This window comes from Patiria miniata, unplaced genomic scaffold, assembly GCF_015706575.1.
Source record: "Patiria miniata isolate m_02_andy unplaced genomic scaffold, ASM1570657v1 HiC_scaffold_1, whole genome shotgun sequence".
Lineage (NCBI taxonomy): Eukaryota > Metazoa > Echinodermata > Asteroidea > Valvatida > Asterinidae > Patiria > Patiria miniata.
The window spans coordinates 28029815-28056065 of NW_024037047.1; the positions used below are offsets into that span (position 1 = coordinate 28029815).

The window sequence follows — 26251 nt, forward strand, 5'->3', positions numbered from 1 at the left end:
ATCTCTGGACGCCTGTTTCGACAGGGATGTACCGGGTATAGCCGTGTGTCTTTGGGGCAAAATTAAACCTTTGATATTTCGGTTCAGCTTGGTGACTTTAATGGCCAGTCACACATGACCAAACATAAATCTGGTGCTTCTCCGTGAGAACAAAAAATATGGATTTGTTGCCGTCGTTGCCGTGATGTCACTCACAGGTCAATGACGTGTTGCCATAGCAACTGGTTCATGGTTGTTGTTTTTTTCTCAATACAAAGTAAGTTGCCACATTCAAAAGATTTTTAAAAAGGTTAAATGTAAAAAGATTTAAGCTGAAAAATTGCTGCAGAGTTGCCTGGAGTTTGAAATTGATATCGAACGGTTTTCTCCTGTTAAACTTGTGGTTGGATTTAAATCCGGATTTTTAAAAATTCAGTTTCAATTCCACCATTCGGTTTCAATTTTGGAATCCGGATATATACAAAACCAACCTTAAACAAGTCAGGTGTGTTTACAAACACAAATGCCCCGCAACCGTGACTGTTCCCATGACATAACACCACTCTTTTAACATCAACTTACATGTACCTTGGTCACATGGAACATTCATTGACAGCATTAGTGTCTTCTGTAGGTTTTATATGAATTAATCCCTAATCCCTATAATCTCAGAATAAAAAAAAGATTTCTATTGTTTTAGCCACTGTGAACTTGACCCTTGACCTTTTGGCCCCAAATTCAATAGGCTTCTTAGGATTACCAAGAACAATCCACAAACCAAATTTGAAGTTCATATGTTAAGTATTTCTCAAGTTATCGCGCTGACAAGATTTCTATTGTTTTAGCCACTGTGAACTTGACACTTGACCTTTTGACCCCAAATGCAATAGGCTTCTTAGGATTGCCAAGAACAATCCACAAACCAAATTTGAAGTTCACATGTAAAGTATTTCTCAAGTTATCGCGCTGACAAGATTTCTATTGTTTTAGCCACTGTGAACTTGACCTTTGGCCTTTTGGCCCCAAATGCAAAAGGCTTCTTAGGATTGCCAAAAACAATCCACAAACCAAATTTGAAGTTCACATGTAAAGTATTTCTCAAGTTATCGCGCTGACAAGATTTCTATTGTTTAAGCCACTGTGAACTTGACCTTTGGCCTTTTGGCCCCAAATGCGAAAGGCTTCTTAGGATTGTCAAAAACAATCCACAAACCAAATTTGAAGTTCACATGTAAAGTATTTCTTAAGTTATCGCGCTGACAAGATTTCTATTGTTTTAGCCACTGTGAACTTGACCTTTGGCCTTTTGGCCCCAAATGCGAAAGGCTTCTTAGGATTACCAAGAACAATCCACAAACCAAATTTGAAGTTCATATGTTAAGTATTTCTCAAGTTATCGCGCTGACAAGATTTGTCCGGACACACACACCCACACACCCACCCACCCACACACACACCCACACACCCACCCACCCACGGAAGGACAAGGCGGAAACAGTATGCCCCTTCGGCTTCGCCGCGGGGCATAATAAAAAACGTAACCCTAACAGTCCTGAATCTTCCAATTGTAATATGATTTTGCACACCCCCTAGGGAGTTAGGGGTTCATCCTGTTTTGGTGACACTGAATTTGTTCCATGGTCTCTAATTGAACTGCATTCACTTGCTAGTGGTCTTCTTGGTTTATAAATAACCAGTCCATTTGACGTACCAGAGAGTTCATGTCCATTTTGTCAATATCTGTTTTTTGTTTTTGTGAATGCCCAGTGGTCATTGAGTCCTGCAAACTACGGTCGGTACACTCAGTCATTGGGAGGGCATTTCATGCGGCACATCACTCGTCACTTTTTGGCGGCATGCCTGAAAACTGCTTTTCGGTTTGAAAAAAATAGGATTGATAACCGGATTTGGAAATCTCTGATTTCTTTCACCACTATGTCAAACTTTTTTTTTGTCCAACACAAAAACCTGTTCAGCATATACATGCATGTACCCAGTCAAATTATGTACTGAAAGTGTATTCCTATTTGCTGGGCAGTTGTTCATTATAACCCAGCATGGGGCTGTGTCAATATACGGTATTCAAATGTTTTATTATCCACCGAATGAGCCTTTTTTTACAATTCAAATATTCGAAGAAAAAGCACTATATTCTAGTGGTTTTATTGTTTATCAGATGTTACATTGTAGTCGACAGTTGCTTTGACTTACAAGCTTCTGTGAGGAATAGGGGCCTATTAATCCTAACCCTCAATCCTCCGAAGTCCTCTGGGCAGTTGTGGAGGATTTTGGAGGATTAAGGATGAATGCAACATACAATTTTGGAGGATTGAGGATGAATGCACATTCAGTATACTGGTTGATTTTGGAGGATAGAGGACGAATGGTGTTTGAAGAAGAGGAGGATTTTGGAGGGTGTAGGATGAATGCATTTTGAGAGGCAGGGCTGTTGGAGGATTTTGAAGGATTGAGGCAGTGGGAATCCTTCAGGTGAACACTTGTGCACCATTTTGGAGGATATTGGAGGATTGAGGATGGTTCTTAGCAAAAACGGCCTAGGGGTTAAGATTAACTGTAACTGCCTCCTTAAAATCTTTCAATTATCACCTAGTAAGTTACCTAAAAAAAATTATACCCATGCATACATTGTATACATGCAGCTTATTATAGAATGCCTAAATATATTCCCGTCATCTGATTGGTACATGTAGTCCATTAATCATACAGTATGTCATTGAATTATTCGTCCCAACCCAGAGCCCGGCCGCACCACAAAAATAGTACTTCTATTCCACGGTAAATAGAAGTTCCATTGCACGTTCAGACTATTGGTGGCTCCGACCAATCAGATGACGAGGATTCAGGTGTTGTATAAAACAAATAATAAATGTTTCATATCCGTGCAATGGAAAGAATAATTCATTTGTTGACAGGCTCGGCTTCGCCTTGTGGAATGGAACAATTCCATCTGTCAATTCAGGATATTATTCTTATCCCTGCACTCATAAACATTAATTATTTAAAAGCTCATTGTCAATTTTTGAATTAATTTCCAACCATGCCAACTGACCCTATCAATTAAGGCTGGCGCATAAAAAAATTTGGATCAGCACGTTGCGAATATCGGAATATTTTATCGAATAGGCCATCAGCCTCGGTCCAAAATATTGGCCACCGGTATCAAATGAGGGGAATAATCGTTATAGCGATTTTTGGCAAGGTATACACCTCCAGAGCTGAAAAATATGTGATAGCATTGCAGCGATGGCAGCTTTTTGGGTGTTATCACCCTTTTTTTTTTCAAAATGTCCATCAAAATGCTTGTTACCACTCTAGGGGCGGTATACCTTGCGCATGCGCACTGTAATCATTTATGCCCTGATTTGATACTGGCCAAACCCCCAGGCTGATGGCCTAAAAACCAAGTTAGAATAATCAAATACTAAAGTACTTGAAAGTACTTGAAAAAGCAAGGCCCTATCCCAGCAGATTTGGTGGAAATAAAATAATTGCTGCTGTAACGTTCTTTTTTTTGGCCGTCACCTGTAAGTATTTAAAAAGTGAAATGTTATCATCAAACGTTGACTATTTTAAGCATGTACATAGTGTATACTGTTTGAAATAATTTTCAGATTTGAGTAGCTACATTGAACCACTACAAGTGGCAGTGACAGCATATTATCTCAGAATGGACTAGGTCAAGTCTAGCATGCTGGAGGATGCACTGAGGAAAATGAATTGCACTGAGGATAACCGTGTCATCTTGTCCATGTACACGTACACGTAGTACACATAAACATGTACAATATGTACAGGGATACTAAAAAATTGACTGTGCACGTAACATTGGGTTTATTTATTAATAGTGCAATTTTTATGTACAAAATGTGTATATTTAAGTAAGGTACATGTAGTTTAAATTTGTTGACCAGTGCATAGGCCTAAACATGATAAATTTGGAAACACAATGATTATAAAATTGCAATTTTTATGATTTTTTTTTTGATTAATGAACAATAAGGTAATGTTGTCTATCTCAGCAGTAACTTGTACTGTACACATTGTGTATTGTACAAAAGAACGGTTGTTATTGTCAATTTTTAATTGTCGTATTTTATTATTCATTTGCTTGAGTGTGATTGATACAGTTAAGATTGCAATTAGTTTTGACATTCAAATAGCTACTGATACTATAATATTTTACTGACAGATGTCGATATATATAAGGGAAAAAACCCTGTATATTTGTAGCCGAGCTTCATAATTCAAGATGCCACATTTTTGAAGCCATTAAACATTGAAACTTTAGCCTAGATGAAATTTTGCTAACAGCTGTTGAAATTTCAGGAAATTTTTCACTATGTACAGTACATAAACTGTACAACATTGTAGGCCTATGTGATACATACATGTAATAGACTCAGGCTTGTACTAACTGACTAAGGTAGCTCTCAAAATGTTTACAGGGACTAGAGACATTTTTTACAATCTTGACTGAAGCGGGATGCAGTTTGATTTGAAAGAAGTTGCTCAACCCTCCCTCCTTGGCTGTCAAAGTCTTAAATTCTTGGTGAGCACAATCCTCAACAATGGGGAAAGAAGAGGACAAACAACTTGATACATTGTATATTATCCTGCTTCATTTCCCAATCCCATGTCATTAAAAAGGCCCATGTACATGTCCCTGGTGCATGTATCTGCATACATTATAATAAAGTACAAACTAAACACATCTACTTCTGTTACAAAAATGTGACATTTAAATGTTTAAATACATACCGTGTACATGTGTTAAATGACAGTTGTACTGTCTTTTTTTACTGAAATATTCACTGACCTTTTTATCTTCTGAAATTCTTGAATTCCCCCCCCCCCCCCCCTTTTTCTTCTTCCTAAGTTATGATTTACGAAAATTGTTTTAAATGTCAGTGTGCCAATAAAAACAAGCCCCTCAAAACCACACATCAAACCATATACATGTACAGGTAATTTGTATTGATCGTCATCAGTGGAAAATTTAAGGTTTCACATGTGAATTAATGTACACACATTGTGGGCACATCATGCACTTGTATAAATGGACATTGCAAAATTTGCATTGTAAACAGCATGAATTGTTCCAGCATGAATTGTTGGTTTTAATGTTTCTAGAATAATAATTGAAGTCCACAGCGTTGCTGCCATTTGCCCATGCTCAGAAGAATTTTCCTTACACAAAGACAGTACTCGTGTATTTGCAATACATAATCAGTTGAAATTGGTTGTCTGCACTCGGCACCAGTGTTGTAGTCGAGACCGGATAGTCCGAGACCGAGACCAAGACCGAGACCTGAAGATTCGAGACCGAGACCGAGACCGAGACCAGCCCCTTCAAGGCGGACCGAGACCGAGACCAATATGGTCCGAGACCGAGACCGAGACCGAGACCACTGATAATAAATAACAATAGTCGAAATAAAAAAAACAAGACACGTTATTATAATTGAAAAATGTAACCTTTCTATTCACAAAAAATACAGAGCAAAATGTTGACCAGTGGCAGTGTTGACAAATTGATACATGACACCTTACCTGAGTAAAAAGTAGTTACACTTAAGAAATATGGGCTTTGACATGTTGTCTGCACCCAATCGTGACAAAAGTAAAAAGTTAAAGGTAGATGTTTCATCTGTTATAGGAACTCGGATCCTAAACTCCACAGTCACCCCCTTGGTTTCAGCTATGACTTCTAACGGATATTTAGAGATGCAATTTTAATTTTACATTGTGCCTCTTTTTTCCTAAAATAAATATAGGACTTAACTTCTAACAAGACTTGTGTACTTGATTTTAAAAAATGGGAGCTAGAAAATGTTGAATTAATTTTTTAATTTCTGTCATAGAATGTGGACTTGTACATGTAGACCCACAAGTTGCGAGGTGGTAGCCAGAATGTGCCAGATATGGATTTTTAATTTTTTTCTGAACGGGATTTTAATTTTTGAGGAATTATGGGGTACTTCAAAAGGAGCAGCCAGAAAATGGGGTCTCATCATACACTCTCATGGCAACAGTGAGTGGTAACTGGTAAGAGTGTGTGAGTTCAATGCTGGAAAATCAGGTAGAAAAATTTACTTTTTCTTCAAAATACTGTCCCAAATTAAAGAGAACATTGTGTGGGGTCGAAAATATAACTAATTTGAAGCACCTCATTTATTATTAGAATACAAAATGCAAGTGATTATGCCCACAGGGGTGGGCTAAACTACACAATCCCCGAAAATGGTTGACCCTTATTGCATAAATTGTTACAAGTTCATACTTTGCTTTATGTGCCCGACTCAACAGATAAATGCCGAACTTGCTCCAAATTGTTCAGTGACTGGTACTGCTGCAGCTTTACATGTACTTTGGGGACTTTCCAACGTGCAGTTGAGTCCGGCAAACCGACCACGATATATAACAAGCTTGATCTACGGGCTAGCAAATGTTTTAACTAACAACGGTACTGAACGAAGTGAACACAAAGTAATCGATCGAGCTGTAAAAGCTACATATTGCCGGTCTCGACCCGAGACCAGCCAAAATATCGAGACCAAAGGGGACCGAGACCGAGACCAAGACCGAGACCACAGCTTCCGAGACCGAGACCGAGACCGAGACCAGCAAAAAGTGGTCTCGAGACCGGTCGAGACCTACAACACTGCTCGGCACCATTTCACAGGCAGTCAAGCACAATGCGACATACATAGTACATGAAGGTCTACATTTAATTTGTACACCCAGACCATGTACATATATTTATTGGAGGACACCACAATATTAAGCGATATTCATAACTTAAATACAAATTGTACCTGTAAGACAAATACCCATTCCTACTGGTCGACAGCCTGTCACATGGCCGGTCTTAAACGGTTGGTAAAACACCAGCTGGCTGATCTTAAACACCTTTCCAATATCAAATGAAATTTGGACTCCAAATCCTATGAAATCTGGTCCCTTTTCCTTTTTATTGGTTAAACGTTCACAACCTTCACTTAGGAATACTACCAATGAGTCAGTATTTCATAGTCCTAAATTCACACTACACTGGCACAGCTGCGCGGTGCGCACCACGCACGCAAATGTCCATATAAGGAGTTGCTTACGACTACTCGCAAGAGGCACATATCGGTACCTACATGTACATTGTATAACACAGTAGTAAAATTGTTGAACAAAATCGTTTGAAATATTTTACCCTTTGACCGAAAAGGTTATGAATGGGAATACATATAAATGTGTTTGGCCGGTATCGAAACCAGTCCGGTTTTAAACGGACTTGTTTAAAACGGGCCAAGCACACATACCGGTAAATTCTCTTATTTACATATTGTGTACTACTTGTTTACCACACCCTGACCATCAACTTACAAATAAAATCTGTCCTTGCCACACATTGTCCAATGTGTCCTGTTGACTTTAAAACAGTAAATTTCCTGAGGTTAACCACAAGGCCAATTGGGTTGAAACTTTCTTTGTACATGGGACAGGGATGCGTTGGGGGAGACCATACAATTGGAGGAAACCATGATACTAAGTGATATTTGCAAAGTGTGTAATTACTTCCACATATTGTTTACCACATCCTGACCATCAATGTGCTGAAAATCTGTCCTTGCCACACATTGTCCACATTGTCCTGTTGACCTTAAAGGGAATATACAACATTTGCAAACATCGAAAAATAAAACTACCAAGTTTTTGCGAAATACCTTAATAGGATGTTGGTAAATGACAGTCTAAAGCATCCTGTAAAATTATGGCACCTGGTATACTGTCATTTTCAAGAAAAGTGGTATTTTTGTATCAATTTCCAACGCTGATCGGCCGATCAGCGTTGGAAACAACTGGCTTTTTTTCAAATACTGGCCCCAATTGACCATTGCACTTGTTTGCAATCGATTACAAACCTATGAACGGGTACGGGCCAGCTAGGCTGGTTCCCTGACCTTACAATTCCCCAATGTATGTAAACTGCTCTGTTTCTTCTTATATGGAGTCAGGGAACCAGACTACAGGAAAATGATCGTTTTTCTTGCTTTTTATAGCATTTTCGAACCCAAAACCTCCAAAAAGTCAGTGTAACTATATTTGCTATATATTTCCAACCCCCCAATTCCATCCATTTCTGAAAATTACAGCAAAAGCAAATGATGTATACTCCCTTTAAAGATGCACATTCGACCAGATTGCACCACAAAAAAAAAAAAAATTACGTAGAAAATGTTGGAAACCTAGTATGTTTACAACTACAGGTACATGTAGCATGGCAGTATTTTTTTGCCTTTTCTATCCATTCATTTTTCCAACATCGCATTTTGATCCATTTTAACAAACAATTGGCACTGCATTAATTAAATGGTGACTGCTCTATGTTCCGACACCCCTATGTTCCGACAACCTAGATTGTGTTACTCCCGGTTAGGGTTAGGGTTAGGGTTAGGGTTAGGGTTAGGGTTAGGGTTAGGGTTAGGAATAGGAATATGTGCAGTCGGAACATAGGGGTGTCGGAACATAGAGGTGTAACCAATTAAATGTACCGATATTCTATTCTGCTGTGTGGTAATTACGAACAAAAACAGTCAGTTTCCAAGGTATAATTTTGTTAACATTCGTATTGTATTTTTTAATGCCCATTCCAACTATGGAATGCGAATGCGAAGGGAATTTGACATCACAAACGTTTGCTGCAAAAAACTGCTGGAGTTGTGTTAAACTTTTGCGAATACGCACTACATAAACATAGCATGACGTCACAAATGTAATTTTTTTAAAAGCAATCCTTGAAAATGCACCTTTGTGTCTCATTTAACCTTATTTTTAATTTTTGTTTTGCCATTTTCAAGGGTACATTTGTATTTTGGTGCCTTTTTGGTTTTTATAAATGCGAATTTCCATACTCATACGCAAAAGTGTGATGTCATTTCAGGCAGATATTACAGCTTTTTCAGCTCAAAAAGTTTGGATATTTTGCTGTCGTACATTGTCTTTTCTTTGGTGGTTCGTCGTGTCAGTACATGGCAGTAAGCCAATGAGTCAACTTTTCTCACAGATGTTTTCAATGAGCAGATTTTGGGGTTCACATTTGAACAGAATAACCCTAAACTGAACAATGTCTTCCTGAAATGACATCACAGCAACAGCACCCTCAGTTGCCCAGAAAAGCATGGACAATTTTTACATGTTTAAAGAAGTGCACTTTTGAATAAAATTAACCAAAAAAAGATGTCAAATACATATAGTTTTTATACATTTAAGGGGAGTAGAAAGTTGCACAAAATGTGTTCCTAAGAAAAGTCATTTCATGGGCACAATAAAGTGCAGAGGAAACAAGACCAGTAATCTGTAGGCCTGTACGACTAGTGCGACTACATGTAGCTGACTAGTCGACGTAGTCGCCAATACTTAAAAGCACAGTCGCGACTATTAGTCATTATCCGTGACTAGTCGCGACTATTCAGGTTTCAGGTTTCTTTTATTTTTCCACAGTATCAAAATATGAAACGACGAAAAAATTTACAAGATTATTTAAAGAAAATCAAATACAAATATATACTATTTTACTAAGTAACTTAAATACAAAATTGATGCAAAGGAATGTATGCATGTAGGCCCTATGCGTTAAGAAATCTAGATGCAAAGAAATTGTGATACTGCAGATCCATTTAGAAAGCACAGCTAGAAAGCACAGCTTGTAATTGAAGTTGTATTCAATGGTCCCTTGTTTACATGCATTGAGACAGGAATGGGTACCGACAGGAATAATAGAATGGTAATCGGACCATGCAGGTCCATGGACGAGTCACCAATGAACAAAACAGTGGGTTTTAATGCACATGTATGCACTATTGAAATTAGTCGCGACTAGTGAAATTCACTAGTCACCCACACCTGAAAATCTGTGATCCAAAATTTAAAAATAAAGATGTTTAACTTTTAAGGAGTAAGGAAGGCCGGTTCATACTAAGCGCGAAACGAACGTGAACGCGAATTTGTGATGTCAGGGGGAGTTTTCGCACTGCGAATTCGCAAAAGTTGAACACATTTCAACTCCGGCGAATTTCTCAGCGAATGCCTCTGGACGACAAATTTGCATAGCATTCGCATGAAGTATGAACCGGGCTTAACAACGACTATCAAATTAATAATGTTCGCTCAACGAGAAGGTAATTAAATATGGTGCAGGCCTACTCGTATACACATGCATGAGGGCGCTACACGATCTACCGGTTTACGAATGAAAAAAAAAAATGCATGACCAGTTCACGGCTAAATAAACACCTGGTTTTTATTTAGGTTAAATTTAGTGCAGATTGTATTTGTAGTGTAGGTTTGTAAATTTTGATCACAGTAGGCAATGCCAGGGCTACTTGAGAAGAAAACGCTTCTTTCTTACCCGTTTTAGCACTTAGAGATGTTAGTATCACAGCAGTTCAGATGCTGTCGTCATTTAAATTTACCCCATATTTCCCTTGTAAATCAAAACCCTGCCCTCTTTCTGCAAAATGTATTGGAATGGATGGGGTGGAATGGTTAGGCCCCAAAAGCGAATGATGATCATGGCAATTGGCATGATCGGAGATCGCCAAGTTTGAAACATAAAAGGGCAGTGTCTGTTCGTTGTCTGGAACGGGGTCCTAAATTACACTTTTACCAAACAGTTACATGTATATCATAGGCATTATATGAACGAATGCAATCAATGAAAATCAACTTACCAATGGTTTATTTCCACAGATTTTTGCAATCATAATCCGGCCTTGTTGTAAACACAGCTCACACTCACAAGTCACTGACATTTTCTATAAACCATCCCAACAGAGGGCGCTATTAAAACTTAACGGAGTACAGAAAAAAAAATTAAAAAAACTTGTGATATTGTTTGAACTAGTGCAGGGCCCGTCGGAAATGTGTCTGTTCGGAAGGGGCAGAATTTAACAACCATGAAGCTGAATTTTGACAGAGGATTTAATGAAGATGTTGAATAAATTGATATCTGTACAAGAAACAGCTGTGCGCTTTGAAACATGGTGGAAAGCGCATTATAAATGTTGTAAGTTATAGTTATAAATGTCATCATTTAATGATAATAAACTGCAGGTGAACTTTTCAGAAATTGTACTGAATCATTGGAAAACGTTTCGTTTGTAATCTAGACTGTGTGATATAGACATAATTCTGAAGTTTTGTTAATGCTAAGGTCATGACAGTTCCGATATAGATTTATCAATCTGTGATATCGCCCTCCAGTGACAAAAGGCAGCAAACTGTAGTCTTGTGTGTGTGCTACATGCAACACATCAATGTAAAATCAAAAACATGGTGGCCATTGTAATGCCCCAAAAAGTTTTGTACAAGACACAAAACAGTATACATAATGACAAAAGCTTACTTTGGATCACACATTCAGTTTTTATTCATGACATATACCACTCAGAGCATAGACAACATTGCAACTCGGGGGAATATATTGCCTTACAAAATCCAAGAGTTTTTCAAAACCAGGGGCTGCAAACATAAACTGACCAATCAACTCATTTTTCTTTTCAGTAACAAAAAGCAATACAAACTTTTTTTAAAATAAATTTGCTGATGTAATCCTCAGCACACAGCAAAAAAGAAAAGAAAAATAATACTTAACAAAATTTAACAAGCACAGTTGTGTTTCCATGAAGACAAATAGTACCTTTTTTCAGGCTAAACTTTTTTATAAGAAAAAAGAAAACTGACATATTTCTTACTATTAAATGGATGGAGAATTTTTCACTGCCTGTCTGATGCCTTACTAACTTCAGCTTACTTCCTTAAAGTGCTTAGCAACATTTTGAATGCCAAGTATTCCATTTGAAAATAATGGCAAATTCTGCTTAACTGATAGAAGATAAACTTTGCTGAGAAAGTAAAAGCTTACAACTGATATGTGAAATATATTGCTTAAAAACGGGTCCCTGTGATAATTCTGCTAACCAATAAATTCGCTTAGTCAGATTTGGTAAGGACTGTTGTACGTAGCAGGGATGAACTATGGATTTCCACCAATTCCTTGACGATACAGGTGCTTTTAAACTAAGCGAGACAGACTCACATTTTTAACATCTATATGTATTCAAAGCTACATGAAAATCGACAACTCACACGTGACCCCCAATCCCGAAACCCGACCGTAACTGCAGGAAGAGCTTACAAGGTCTGTGCTTTCACTTGGTGAAATTACAGCATGCGAGGAATGCAGATTATCTGGTGTTATGCTTCAACTACAACCCTGTCCCAACTATAGCTGGGATTGTCCTAACTACAGTTGGGACTATCCCAACTATAGTTGGGACTGGTTTGGACTGCCCTAACTACAGTTGGGATTGTCCTAACTACATTTGGGGTTGTCCTAACTACATTTGGGGTTGTCCTAACTACAGTTGGGGTTGTCCTAACTACAGTTGGGACTATCTCAACTATAGTTGGGACTGGTTTGGACTCCCCTAACTACAGTTGGGATTGTCCTAACTACAGTTGGGACTATCTCAATTATAGTTGGGACTGGTTTGGACTGCCCTAACTACAGTTGGGATTGTCTTAACTACAGTTGGGGTTGTCCTAACTACAGTTGGGACTATCTCAACTATAGTTAGGACTGTCGTAGCTACAGTTTGGATTGTCGTACCTACAGTTGGGATTGTCCTAACTACAGTTGGGACTTTCCAACTACAGTTGGGATTGTCCCGAACTAAAGTTGGGGCCATCGCTATGCTTGTTGCGTAACAGTGCCAAAAACTGCAAAGACCAATATAAAGAGTTCGGCTGTCAGTTTTGTGATGGCGGGTCACAGATATATGCCTTAGCTTGTTGGCTTTGCAAAGCCACTAATGGGGTGGCCTCAGCTTGACCTGCGATTTGCTCGCGCGACGGCATCAAGCAGAAAAATACTGCTCAGGTCACAAAACTGAGAAATCGTGTGATCCTCGAGAAACATGTGGCATCTCGACACTTGCAACCATGCTCACGTCACCCAAGATGTGACGACGATTTCTCAGCACAGACATGATCAAGTGGGGTCTCCTTCCTTTTGAAAAACCCCGGATGAGAAACTATTCTTTTGTGTAAGATTTCCAAAGCCAACAAGTTATTAAGGGAGTTATCATAATCCATTGCAGTGATTTCACAAAGAGCATTTGTTTAAAGCTTGGTTAACTTAGACAATGACGTGCTTAGAAAGGCATTGGCTAGGAACTATTGGGAACAATCAGGATCCTTTGAGCGAGGATAGACCGGCCCTCATGATCTCATCGACTAGTAGGAGGTTGCCAGCGATCACCGTACTGTTGAGAAAATGGGAAAAATTTCATCAAATTTAATGCAGATTCTAGATGGAGCAGAAAAGTCTGGAGCTAATTTCAGGCAACCTGGACTTAATGGGCTGCTACCCCTGGCCGTGAAGATTATGGAAATTATGCTGATTGACTATTCAGAGCATACTGCGCGCATATTTTGAAGGCTGCACGTATATATGCGCTCGTGTTATCTCCTGCATGTCACGTCACGTATAAACATTTTGTTCAAGATTGCGCGATGCCTCTACGATATGGAAAGTCATCTGGAAGCCTTTGATTACATCCAAGGAATTTGAAGTGTTGGTGCTAACTCTATGGGCAAGAGTGCTTTTACAAAACTTTGTGAAGGGTTGTGAAGTGGAGACTAGGAGGGTTAAACAAAACTCACCATGAATGAAGAATTTGCTTCTTGACACAATAGTTATCCCAGATGCCTGCATCAGCTGCCACAAGAGCCTCACCTGAAAAAGATAGTGAAATATGTTTATTCCAAAACAACATTTTCTTCCATAATTCATTAGCAGCAATTTAACTGAAGAAATCAGTTAAATTGATTTTTTTCCCCAGAGTTTTAAGGTTGAGTTTCAGCAGTGTGGTCACATCCATTGCAAGACCAGACACAAGTTAAACATGAGTCCATTTACAAGCCTGATCAAAAGGAACAGGAGGTGAACAATTGCTTGGGGCTGGATGATTGTAATAGACTTGTGATGGACTTGTGATGGACTTGTGATGGACTTGAGTACTACTCTACTAGCTTTATGACTACTACTAAATTAAAAGTTTCTGAACTTGCTGAAACCGTAGCATCAGGATGAGGACCTAAGAGATCCCACCACTATGCCCACTCTCCCCCCAAAAAACATACAAATTTCTGTGGTGAATAAAAAGAATACAGCATCTTGTGAAGACTCACCAGTGGATATATCAACCCCAACCAGCTGCTTGCTCTCTGCGTACTCTTCTTGCAGCTTGACGATGACCTCCTGGGGGTCCAGACCAGAGTTCTGGGCTAGGACTTTGGGGATGATCAGGAGAGCATCGGCGAAGGCCTGGACACCTAGACGGGCACGGCCTTTGACCGTCTCCTTGAATTTGATCAGGCCAGCGTGGATTGCGATTTCCAAGGCACCAGCACCGGGAACAACGGCAGCTAGAAGGGGGCAGAAAATAAAAGTTATTCAAGCAATTTGGACATGAAGCATGGCTTGTGTAAACATTTCTTCCAGTATGATGGACAAGGAGGGGGGGGGGACAAGGGGGGAGGGGGTGTTTGAGGGATGATTGGAGGGATGGGGGTAGGGGAGGGGTGTAGGGGTAGGGAAGGGGTTTAGGAGGGATTGGGGGTGGGGGAGGGGCGTTGGGGGGTTGGGAGTGGAGTTGGGCATTAGAGGGATTGGAGTAGGATCGGGGTTGAGTGTAGGGGAGAGGCGTTGGAGGGATTGAGGTACGGATGGGGGAGGGGCGTTGGAGGGTTGGGAGTGGGGTTGGGGCGTTGGCACTGATCTCTATATAAAGACTGGATAGCTAATAAAGAGCCGCACAATGAATGAATTTCACGCCGTATTGGTGAGACCGGCTGGTGATCTACAAAGGACAAGTTGCCATTTTTATAGACAGCATGATTTCTTTTGTATCGTCGCGGTTTACTTGACTTATATTTTGACCACCACCACTGACCAAGGTTAAATACAATTTTTCTAACGTCGTGGTTACTAAAATGCCGCAAATATCACTTTTTCGGCGTTTTGAAATAATAATCACTACGGAAATGTGTCCCTTTTAGAACATCATAATATGTGTACGTGACCAAAATGCGCGTCAACTGTTGATACAACGCGCGCGTATTTACGCGTAGAACGTTCGTATTATACGCGGCCATCTTCGTGAGACTGGGGGCGAATTGGTCAATATGCAAAGTCTACTGTGTGAATGTTGTATGGATATCCGCTATCCAGTCTTTATATAGAGATCATTGGGCGTTGGGGGTGGTGGTGGTGGGGGGAAGGGATGTACTTACCATCTTCAATGGCATTCTTGACGGCACGTAGACCATCATGTATGGCATCCTTGATCTGGCTCAGAGTGTGTTTGTTGGGTCCTTTGATCAGGATGGTCACAGAGAGAGGGTTAGCACACTCCTCCACAAAGGTGAACTTCTCTTCTCCCTGTAACAAGAATTCAAAACAAGAATTGACAAAGACATTCGTTTGAATCTACCCACACACCTTACAGAAGGAAGTGCACCTTTCCCTATACACAGCAAAATGGCGGTATCGACCTTTGCACTACTACAGACTGTACTACTACAGAGATGCTACAATTTGTTTTGCTATTTTGGTGGTCAACTATGTCAACTTGTGTGCGTTTGTGGAATAAATTTTCCACAGAGAGCCAATACACTTAACTCTTTTGCCAACTTTTAACCACTTCGAGCCAGGTTGATTTTTGCCCAAAATTTCTAAATTTTCACAAGGCAACATTTTTCAGCCACTCTCTGATATACAGCCAAACGTCACAAATACTGATTCGCAGGCCGTGCACAGTGGCCCACACAACAGTCAGCACTTCGTCCGCCTCCAGACTACATTGACTTTGTGTGAATGTACAAAAGGCAAGAGGGATTGGCGTGTTTAGACGTCACCCGGAGGCAAGTCAAGGTAATCTTGACGTCTTAACCCGTCGCCCGTGCCTGTGTATAAAAACAGCCAGTGTGTGTTATCATGTCTTCCGACGCGAACTGGTTAAAGGTATAGTCCATCATTTGTAATTTGTGCATTTTGTTCGTTTGAAGCAACAAAAGTGCTCAAAATCTAAAAAGGGTGCTGAACAACTAACCTGATGAACTTTCAGCTAAGCTTCTGCTGTATATTTCGAGAAAAACAACATTCTAGGATCTTGATTTCAAATAAAAAGTTGCTGAATCATGTTTTAAATTGGGCCTGAATTCAGTGTCCGAGACACGTTCTCACAGAGCCGATTGCAGCTACGCGATGTCGCGCACTGATCCGACGAATTATAGCAACCGCGTGCGCGTGTGCATCATGTCAACGCATGCACGTGCTTCGCCGAATAAAAAAACTGAACTACTAACAGAAATTTCCAACGGTGCGTCTCGTTGGAAAGGCCTTCTTTCATTGATATCTTCGAAATGACAGCTTGCCAGAAAGAATAATTTCACAGGGAGTTTAGTCCCCTTACTATCTTTCAACCAAGTATGTTTGTCAACAATAATTACGTCAGTTACGTTTTGGATAGCTGCAAATGATGGACTGTAGCTTTAAGATATCTTTACTAAACAACTTTCTACTACTTACCAGAACATGTTCGAATACGAGCCCTGCATGTCCCAGGTTCTCCACGGCTAGATCGTCTACAGAGTTCATGGCAAGTCCTCCGCACGCCAAGCACAACCTGAAGGCAAGAAAAAAAACAGTTCTCACATCAACTCATCAACTACTCACAAGGCAGGGCAAATCAGATTGGCGCTTGGAATCAAAATCCTGACTCCAGTTTTGTGGAATGAAAGTGATTTTTTTGGTAGCTGATTCTGGTATCCCAATAGTGGATTCCAGGCAATGCCTTAAGCTCGGTTCATACTTCACGCGAAAGCGAAGCGAAATTCGTGACGTCAACTATACATTTGAAGCGCGTCCACCATTGTTGACGACATGAATTTCACTTCGCACATGATTTCGCGTGAAGTATGAACCAGGCTTTACAATTCTCAAGATGGACCAAACTGCAAGTGCAGTTCAAAGATTGGACAATTATAGATAGAAATTGACTTTATTGAACTTTAACTCTAACTCCCTAAGCTCGCTTGCCCAGATGCAGCCTGAATCCTCCAATAGCCTCAGATGGCAAAGAGTTAACAACTCTAAGCACCTGAATCCTTCAAAATCATCCACTTTTTGTCCCTGGAGGCCTCTGCCTGGATCCTGTGAAATCCTCCACTGGGTTTGCTGGCATTTTATCACATAATCGGATTTCAATACTCTTGATTTCATTAGCCTGTGTAACTCCTCCATTGTTACCCAGTATTGTGGATTGGCAATGCCAAGGCCCTAAGTAGCTGGAGTAAAGAGGCTGTATAATAAACAGTGATAAAAGCTGGATGCCTGCCCAAGTATGCATAAAGCAAGTAACAGCCTGAATCATCCAAAATCATATTATTATTTTTTTGCCAAAACCAGCCAGAGCCTCGATCCTCCAATTTCATCCAGGCTCACTTGGGGCCTGCTAACCTAGATCCTCCGTTATCCTCCAGAGGCACAATTCTGTTACACCCTCAATCCATCAAAATCCTCCAGTGCTTTGATTCTCAAAGGCCCTCCATCCTTCAAAATCCTCCATTATGCAAAGAGGATTTTGAAGGAATTGGGAAGGTTAGGGTTAAAATGTGTGAAGCATCATTTAAGAAAGCTGCAACTACGGAACAAATTCAAGGTAGTAATTTATTAGGTATCAGACAATGACTACACCTCTTCACATCAAAATTAGCATTAGTGATGCACTATGAAAGTTCATTGTTGGAATTCATTTTGGTTATTCTCTTCCCTTTTTTTTGGGGGGGGGGGGGAGTTGTGAGTCATGACCATACCTTTCCATGTTTCTTCTCTTGGCTCGGCGGAGCGCTACAATTCCTTCTTTTGCCAACATGTCTAATGACAGCGGATCGATGCCCTGAAAAGCAAAAAAACAGAAGGCCACACATTTCATTTTATAATTTTGCAACTACAGCTCAATAGCATGAAAATTCAATAGCAATAAATTACTAGTACATGCGGAGATACTTTGCAGCCATCCTGCGCGCAGACATTTTGATTTCATGTGCGTGTTTGTAGAACAAAACAAAATTAGATGGAGTGAATTTTGAAAGTGTACTCTAAATGCAACGCACAAGTACAACATACGCAAACAACTTAAGCGTGCCATGAGGGCTTAAAAACGTCACGACAAAAGTCATCTATACAGAGGCCTTTGTGTTGTTTGCGTAGTGCGAAATAAAATGCTCATTTACTGATTGTGGTTTTCAACGTAAAATATGTAATGAAAACATAAATAAATAAATAAATAAATAAATAAAAAAAACCCAGCTAATATGAGAATTCCTTATGTATCAGGTTGTTTCCAGGATGGCAAGTCACTGTGACCAGACACAGCCATCCAACGATGCAAAGCACTGACATGATTACTGTAGCATTGACTAACGAACAGACCGAGTCATGTACAGGACAAGGCTGCAGATACCATACAATGCACACAGAAGACGGATCTCGTGTCATTAATGAGCTCATTACGCATTCTAGTTGAACCATCCCTCTATGGCTGGCTAATTCAGCTACGCCATCACAGCGGTCAAAATCAATCCAGTGACTGTTTTTAACAGAACTGACACAGTAAATATCCCTTCACATGAAACTGACCTGCAGGGTTTAAAGGGTTTGATATATTGCTCCGAACCACTAGGGGGGTTAATCTATGACTCAACTCTTGGTGGCGCCGTTACCTTTTGGTTGATGACGACGAAGCCTTTGTCGTTTCCTTCGCAGACTTTCCTCTTCAGCTCAATGACCTTTTGGACCTTCTCGTCGGTGAATGCTCGCTCAGCCTGAACCAGCTTCTCCCGATCTTCGGCCGACTTGTAGAAGAACCCTGCGTTTACCTCACTGCATGGGAAAACAAAGTATAATAGGGTGTATAATGGTAACATATTTACTGCTCCATAAACCCATAAAACTATAGAGTACTGGGGCGGTCTGAGCCTATTATGGGCGTAAAACTATAGAGTACTGGGGCGGTCTGAGCCTATTATGGGCGTAAAACTATAGAGTACTGGGGCGGTCTGAGCCTATTATGGGCGTAAAACTATAGAGTACTGGGGCGGTCTGAGCCTATTATGGGCGTAAAACTATAGAGTACTGGGGCGGTCTGAGCCTATTATGGGCGTAAAACTATAGAGTACTGGGGCGGTCTGAGCCTATTATGGGCGTAAAACTATAGAGTACTGGGGTGGTCTGAGCCTATTATGGGCGCCGTGCACAAGTACCCCTTCAAGGGCCAGCAAAGGAGAGTTGGGGGAGACCTAGACTGGTTCCCAGTTCATCCACTGCGTATTTCGAATGTTCCAAAGTTACATGGGGCTGGGATTAGACTGGGAGACCATCGCAAGTTAAATTCGAATGTATTCGCGCGCCAACGACGTCTGACGCTCACGCAAAGACGCTGTGGCTAATAGCTTTGGCACATTCAGGAAATCGTGCGTACTTCGCGCGCGAACCAGTTCAGTAAAGTAGGCACACGCTGTGTGTCCCGTCCACGGGGTTCTCAAAAGTGGTAAAAACGCGCCCTCTTTTGTTGGGGCACAGAGCCCATGGAGAACCAGAAAGTCTAGTGCAAATGAATGGAGTACGCACGCATATTGGTTCACGGGCTGAATCACGCGCTAATGTCTTCCACACACATTTTGTGCGCGTGACGTATTCACTTCAGTACTCCATAGGGAGAAACAGGCAAGGCGGTTTAGGGTGGTAGGGTTAATGGGTCAACTTGAACAGTGTGCTCCGTTTGATTTTCTTACCTCTTCTCGTACTCCATGGAGACATTGCAGGTCAGGATGTAAGCATCAGTGACCCGTTTCTTCATGTCCGGGTGGCGGGCTCCATGGTCCATGACCAGCCCGCGGACCAGCGTGGTGTCCAGGTCCGTCTTGTGCTGCATCTGCATGATCTCCACCATGTGCAGGTCAATCTGCTCCTTGGGCTGACGGATCGCCAGCACGGCATCCACAATAACCTTGAGGGAAGGAGTGGTAACCATGTTATTTATTATTCATAAATACCTGGGACCGACGAACCGTTCCTATTGATCGAGAGCCTGACGCTCGACTGGTTTACAAGTAAAAACAGCCAGGCAACCCTGTGCTCCATGCCACAGTATGCACCACACGTGCCATCTGCAACCCAGCCACAGGAACTGCTAGTTCAGTTTGAAACACTGCTGAGAAAACTGGTCGCGGGACCCTGCATCTCTGCTACACGCATGCAGTATGCGCTTGGAGCAGCAGCTACAACTACATGTACAGTTAATAGTGCTTGAGTACATCCTGCGCGCTGTGCACACCACATGGCCTAAATATGGACAGCAATCATAGACTCACATTTTTGACAAAAAAAAGATTTTTATGAATGAGGATAAAAGTAAGACTAAGCAGCAAAAAACATGAGGTTTAAAACCAGTTTGGGGCCTGAAAGAGTTAACTACAAAACAAATTACTATGCAGTACATAAGCATCTATAGATCGATTTCAAGACTTACTATTGTATACTGGATACGCGATCCCCGCCAAAAGAGGGCATTATGAAAACAAACTACCACCATGGCCCGATATCACAGCAACAACTTGGAATCTTGTAACTTTCATTTCATTTTTTTTGGGGGGGGGGGGGGAAATTTTACAAGATTCCCAAGATGATGTGATAGCAGTTTCTTGCGTGATATATTGATTCGTTGGGATAACGCCCTCAGGCAGCAGGTGGTCACGTATCCAAATTACGATGACCTTTGAACCCAAGACCAGACTTACCTCAGTCAACAGGTCTGCCATCTCAGCGTGGACCTTGGTGCGGAGGGAGGTACGAGCCACGCTGATCAGCATGTCTCTGTCCATCTCTTGAGCTACCTTGACTTCCTCCAGGATCTGTAAGGCTTTGGCTTTGGCCAACTCGAAGCCCTCCGTCACTATACGGGGATGCAGGCCCTGCGAAAAGACATGCATAACTGTCACATGGGCTCCATGCGCCGACAAAAGAGGGCGCCGTTGTACCTAGCAACGACGTCCCATGGGCGGGACATTTCGCTGGTTGACGCGCACCGCTCCTTGTTTGTGACGCACGTACACCAGGGGATTTGTACTATGCACACGCAGTGGCCGTGCTTCGCGTGGCAAGTGAATTGCAGTCAGGTAAGGTGGCGTCGGTCGGTCACCCCCAACTGTACTCTCTTTGCCGGTGAGGGGGTACTTGTGAACGGAGCAGATAGTCACAACAAAAAGAGGATCGTCTATTTTATGGCCAATACAGTGGAACGTCGCTATACCGAACACCGCTATACCGAACATTCGGCTATACCGAACATCGTCTTTGGCTCAAGATTTTTGTGTACAAAACATACCGAACATTGTTGTTGAAAATTATCAACATAAGAGTGACAAGTGGCTATTATTTCCCCAAGGAATAGAAAGGAAAAGCCACCATTGCTGTAGGTAGTAAGCTCAAAACTGTGTAATTACATGATTCAATAATAGTCGGCACGTGTTCAAAGTCGTCTTTCAGTAACTACCAGGCGTGCAGGGTAAAGTTCTGAAGGGCGCTATTTGTTGAAAGTGAGTACCGCAGCACCAGCAGCTTAAAATTGCTATACCGAACGATCGCTATTACAAACAATTTCTGTGGATCCTGCGATGTTCGTTATAGCGGCGTTTCACTGCAGACTGATCCAACTCTCCATGTCTGGCTATGCCATCACAGCAGTCAAAATCAATCATGTGACTGCTTTTTAACAATAACGGATTCCCTTGTTAATTTGGGGGAGTGTAGCCTAGTGGTTAGGGTTTGTGACTCATGATCAGAGGGTCAGGGGTTAGAATCCTGCTGCTGGCCATATGTTGTGTCCTTGGGCAAGCCACTTCATCCCCACTTGCCTCTCTCCACCCAGGAGTATTAATGGGTACCAGCATTAGGTGGGGAGTAACCTGCGATGGACTAGTATTCCATCCAGGGGGAGTAAAAATATTCTCAGTCGTTTCATGCTACTGAAACTGGAGATGAACGCTGTCCTGATGGGCCATATTGGCTCATAACAGACTTGACTTGTTAATTTGATAAAGCCATGCTTTGACTGGAGGTCATTGATATGCAAGCTGTACCTATGGGTTTAATAACTCTTTTGCCAGTTGATGTAATACCTAAAACAAAGAAATCAGCTAATGTCAGAATTCCTTATGTATCAGGTTGTTTCCAGGATGGCAAGTCACTGTGACCAGACACAGCCATCCAACGATGCAAAGCACTGACATGATTACTGTAGCATTGACTACACGAACAGACCGAGTCATGTACAGGACAAGGCTGCAGATACCATACAATGCACCGAGAAGAGGGATCACATGACCCAGTAACACATGTGTCTACGGAAATTGGCTTCGGTTACTTCCATAGGGACAGGTGTGATTGCAAGTCACAGCCACAAAGTAATTTGGATGCGGCTAAGCTTTTCACTGATCAGATGTTAGTACCTCTGATATGTACAGGTCTGCCTGCTTGAGAAGCTCTCCAATGATGAGCACATTGGATGTAGTCCCGTCACCCGTGATGTCGTCTTGGGCAGTGGCCACCTTGGCTATCATGGACGCAGTGGGATGTTGAATTTGCTGAGAAAGAAAACAAAACCAAAAGGACAGAAACTTTTAAATTGAGTACAATTCATTTACTCAAAGTTTAATTTATGAAGTTCTATGACATTGCAATTTGAAACTGGCCAAAGAAAGTGAAATATTGCTATACGGGGCGAGTAGTGTTTTTGGTTAGTCACAAAGAAAGGCCTGTATACTTTTCATTTATGGCTGAATATCAGTGGAACTTTTACAGACTGTGGTCGATACCCAGACCGAATGTTGGTCGAACAGACACATTTGGTAACCTTTCCCGTTTTTGTGGGAGACAAGAACATATCCAAAGGGACATTTTTTATAAACTCACCCCGAAGTAGAGCTCTGGACTTTGAAATCAACATATGAGCATTTTGTCTTGTGTGTCACTCAAGATGCAGCATTCAAATGTGGTAAGGACAGCCATTAAATAGGGTCAGGGTGCTCAAGGCACCAGTCTACTTTCTTATATTGCATTTTGTTAACCCTCCTTTTGTTTGATCACTCACACACAGTCAAACATTTAATCCTGTTCCCCTGCAATGCCTTTTACACAGGCTAGTCACCAACAGTCAGATCATATTTCTTATAGGCACCCTGACTAGTCAAATTCCATCAAGAGACAAAAGCAGGTGACTGGTAGGCACAGCTGGCTTGTCAATTTCCTACAGTCAAAGCATAGCTGTATCAGGTTTCATGACAATCACAGCCAGTCAATCCTGCTTTATGTAGGCAGGGAAGCACCCAACTGTTAAAAACAGTCACTCAATTTATTTGGACTGCTGGGCTGGCCTTGTTGAAATTGCCAGCCAGAGAGGGAGGGTTAATGTCTTAAACTTTAGGACACACCATACCTGCAGTTGAAATCCCCCATATAATCTGGCACATAAGCCTTACCATTTCATGGAGGAGAACGTTGCCATCTTTCGTCAGTTTGATGTCGCCACTCCCAGACACTAGCCTGCAGTTAAAGGGAAAATACAACATTTGCAAACATCAAAAAATAAAACTACCAAATCATTTTGAAATACCTTGCTGGACTGTTAGTGAATGACAGTGTAAAGCATCCTGTAAAATCATGGCACCTGGTTTACTGTCATTTTCAAGAAAAGTGGTATTTTTGTATCAATTTCCAACGCTGGTCGGCCGATCAGCGTTGGAAAAAACTGGCTTTTTTTCAAATACTGGCCCCAATTGACCATCGCACTTGTTTGCAATCGATTACAAACCTATGAACGGGTACGAGCCAGCTAGACTGGTTCCATAACCTTATAATTCCCCAATGTATGTAAACTGCTCTGTTTCTTCTAATATGGAGTCAGGAAGCCAGACTACAGGAAATTGATTGTTTTTCTTGGTTTTTATAGCATTTTCGAACCCAAAACCTCAAAAAAGTCAGTGTAACTATATTTGCTATATATTTCCAACCCCCCAATTCCATCCATTTCTGAAAATTACAGCAAAAGCAAATGATGTATATTCCCTTTAAGCAAATATGATAAACCTTGTATCTGTGTTGTTTATCTTTTAATAAACAGAATGTTCTTTGGTGAATAATTGTTTTTTTTAGTTACAAAATTCACCACAAAAATAATACAGATGGAAAGACCAAGAAATTGGCATTTATTGCGCAGTGTGCACAATGGTTATGAATATCATGATCATAACTCAATTTGAACAGTAGTTAAATTTTACAATATTTTCACATAGTGACTAACATATTTGTGCTTGCTGCCGTAAACGGGAAACCCACAAGAAAATCTATTTTCGCCGACATTTTTGATGAATGAAACAAACAAACAAAAAGTTCATTAAAGTGTTTGTATTACCGTGAACTAGTCCCCCATTTTTCACAATTTCGACATTTTCACATTGTTCACATTTTCCACAAGTTCAAGTGGGCATGCCCATTTATGACAAGTAAAGAACCCTCTCGAATTTGAGCGAATGTGTAGCTTGATGGATAAGGCATTTTGACTGTGGGCCACATTGTCCCCAGTTCGAGATGCAGTCGTGCGAGGCAATTTTTTATCATTTATTTTCTTCATTTTTCCTAGAGTGTAAATTTCCTTGTTTTCAAAACAGCCGTTTTCCTACAGTAAACTTATAATGCAAAATTTGACCTCAGCGAGGTCAAGTTGTGCATCTCTCTATAGCCTAGAGGACTGATGACATCATACATGTCATACGGATACGCAGGGACCGGACCTTATTGAATTCTACATTAAATTGCAGAATATTTTGTGTTCTTTTCATGATTCGTGGCTTTGGAGGATTTGCTAAAATTACTTTTGGGCCTAGGTCTGATCCCTGTCTCCTGAATACAAAGTTACAACAATGTAAGCGAGGAACCAGACAAAGATTTGTTATGGAACAAATTTCTAAGTACCCCAAAAATCAAAAATCCACTGCGCATGTTCATACAAATTCATACAGTGCCACTGCCAGTACAGCGGAAAGAAAACAATTGGGCACCGGTTCACAGTCAAATACATTATATTGAGGGCCTAACATTACAGTGCACGGCAAAAGTTAAACAAAATCACAATTTTCCCCATCCCAACCCCCCCTCCCCTCCAAAAACAAACAAACAAAACAAAGAAAAAGAAAGAAAATAAAACAAATTTTTAAAAAGGAAAATAAATATTGAGTTGTAAACTATTCTTAACTCATTCGTGACCTGCCATTGCTAAGTTAAGCTTAACTTGTTAAATCATTCATTAGTACCGAGTTGACCTATTCAGTATTCTGACCGAGTTGCCCACTGCACATTACGACATGTACGACTACGAGGGACGAGTTGACTTTCAAGTTTCAGTCATTTACTTTTCGTTAGGGTCCTTAACCAACAAACTCCTGCACGCAACTCACATTTTGATAGTACCCTTCGGTCCTAGGTTTGTCCGTAAGACATCTTGCAAACCTTTGGCAGCACTGGTGTTGATGGCCAGGGCTTGGGCCGCTCGGGCGATTTCAGCTTTCGGATTGAGCGATTGTATGGCTGCCATGTTTGTTGAAAATCGTCCGCATGGTTTTGCACTGGTAACCGCCCGATCTACACAACCTCCAACTCGGCAGCGGGTACCAGTACATAGTTAATCTTTCGAGAAACTTCCCTTTATTTTGAACAAAAGAGGGCGCAATACACGATTGCAAGGTGCACCCGGACCCAAGCAAATAAATTCCATAGAAACCAGTGATAAATCCCCATTCTTCAAAATTCTTTTTAAAATACTCGAAACTCTCACATGTGTTCAGGCTGCACAGAAAAACGATGAACAACATGTCATGTTTTTTTTGTTTTAACATTTTTGGTGGGTTGACGGTTGGAGAAATTCTCACCCAAAGAAGATCACCCCTAAAACGAATTATAGATTATGTCATCGGATTATGGTTTGAGAATAAAGAGGATGGCGTCAGAAATTGTTATGTCTGCGCAGATGACGGTTATTTTTATGATTTTGGTTGGCCAAGTATGGAATATGGTGTTAGT

At 41.0% G+C, this 26251-nt stretch overlaps 2 protein-coding genes across 6 annotated transcripts in view; both read right to left on the bottom strand.

The window, feature by feature from the left end:
- LOC119727532 (protein retinal degeneration B-like) overlaps positions 1-10801 on the bottom strand; it is a 75244-nt gene extending 64443 nt beyond the window's left edge. For all 4 annotated transcript variants that reach the window (XM_038199450.1, XM_038199467.1, XM_038199458.1 and 1 more), the window contains exon 1: positions 10722-10801. The gene's annotated coding sequence lies outside the window, so the exon portion shown is untranslated. The remainder of the gene's footprint in view (positions 1-10721) is intronic.
- A 590-nt stretch (positions 10802-11391) lies between these two features.
- Positions 11392-25822, bottom strand: LOC119727553 (T-complex protein 1 subunit zeta-like). 2 transcript variants are annotated; one of them, XR_005270985.1, is made up of 13 exons: positions 25630-25822; positions 23656-23719; positions 22627-22761; positions 20917-21090; positions 19912-20126; positions 18841-19000; positions 17932-18014; positions 16646-16742; positions 15349-15496; positions 14245-14481; positions 13717-13789; positions 12662-13316; positions 11392-12504 (listed from the first exon to the last, which is right to left on the bottom strand). XR_005270985.1 is itself a non-coding variant. In XM_038199480.1 (12 exons), the coding sequence occupies exons 1-12, from the start codon at positions 25764-25766 to the stop codon at positions 13241-13243; spliced, it is 1599 nt and encodes a 532-aa protein (XP_038055408.1). In that variant the 5' UTR covers positions 25767-25822; the 3' UTR covers positions 11392-13240. The 2 variants fall into 2 exon arrangements, 1 of the variants encoding a protein (XP_038055408.1); XM_038199480.1 differs by having other exon boundaries at positions 11392-13316.
- Positions 25823-26251: the final 429 nt, after the last annotated feature.

What these genes read in the sequence shown, in the direction of transcription:
- LOC119727553 (XM_038199480.1), bottom strand. Translation starts at nt 25,766, where the DNA reads ATGGCAGCCATACAATCGCTCAATCCGAAAGCTGAAATCGCCCGAGCG. An exon ending in CCGAAGGGTACTATCAAAAT is followed by an intron (nt 23,720 to 25,629) that starts GTGAGTTGCGTG and finishes CTTTAACTGCAG; the next exon opens with GCTAGTGTCTGGGAGTGGCG. An exon ending in CAGACCTGTACATATCAGAG is followed by an intron (nt 21,091 to 22,626) that starts GTACTAACATCT and finishes GTCTTTTCGCAG; the next exon opens with GGCCTGCATCCCCGTATAGT.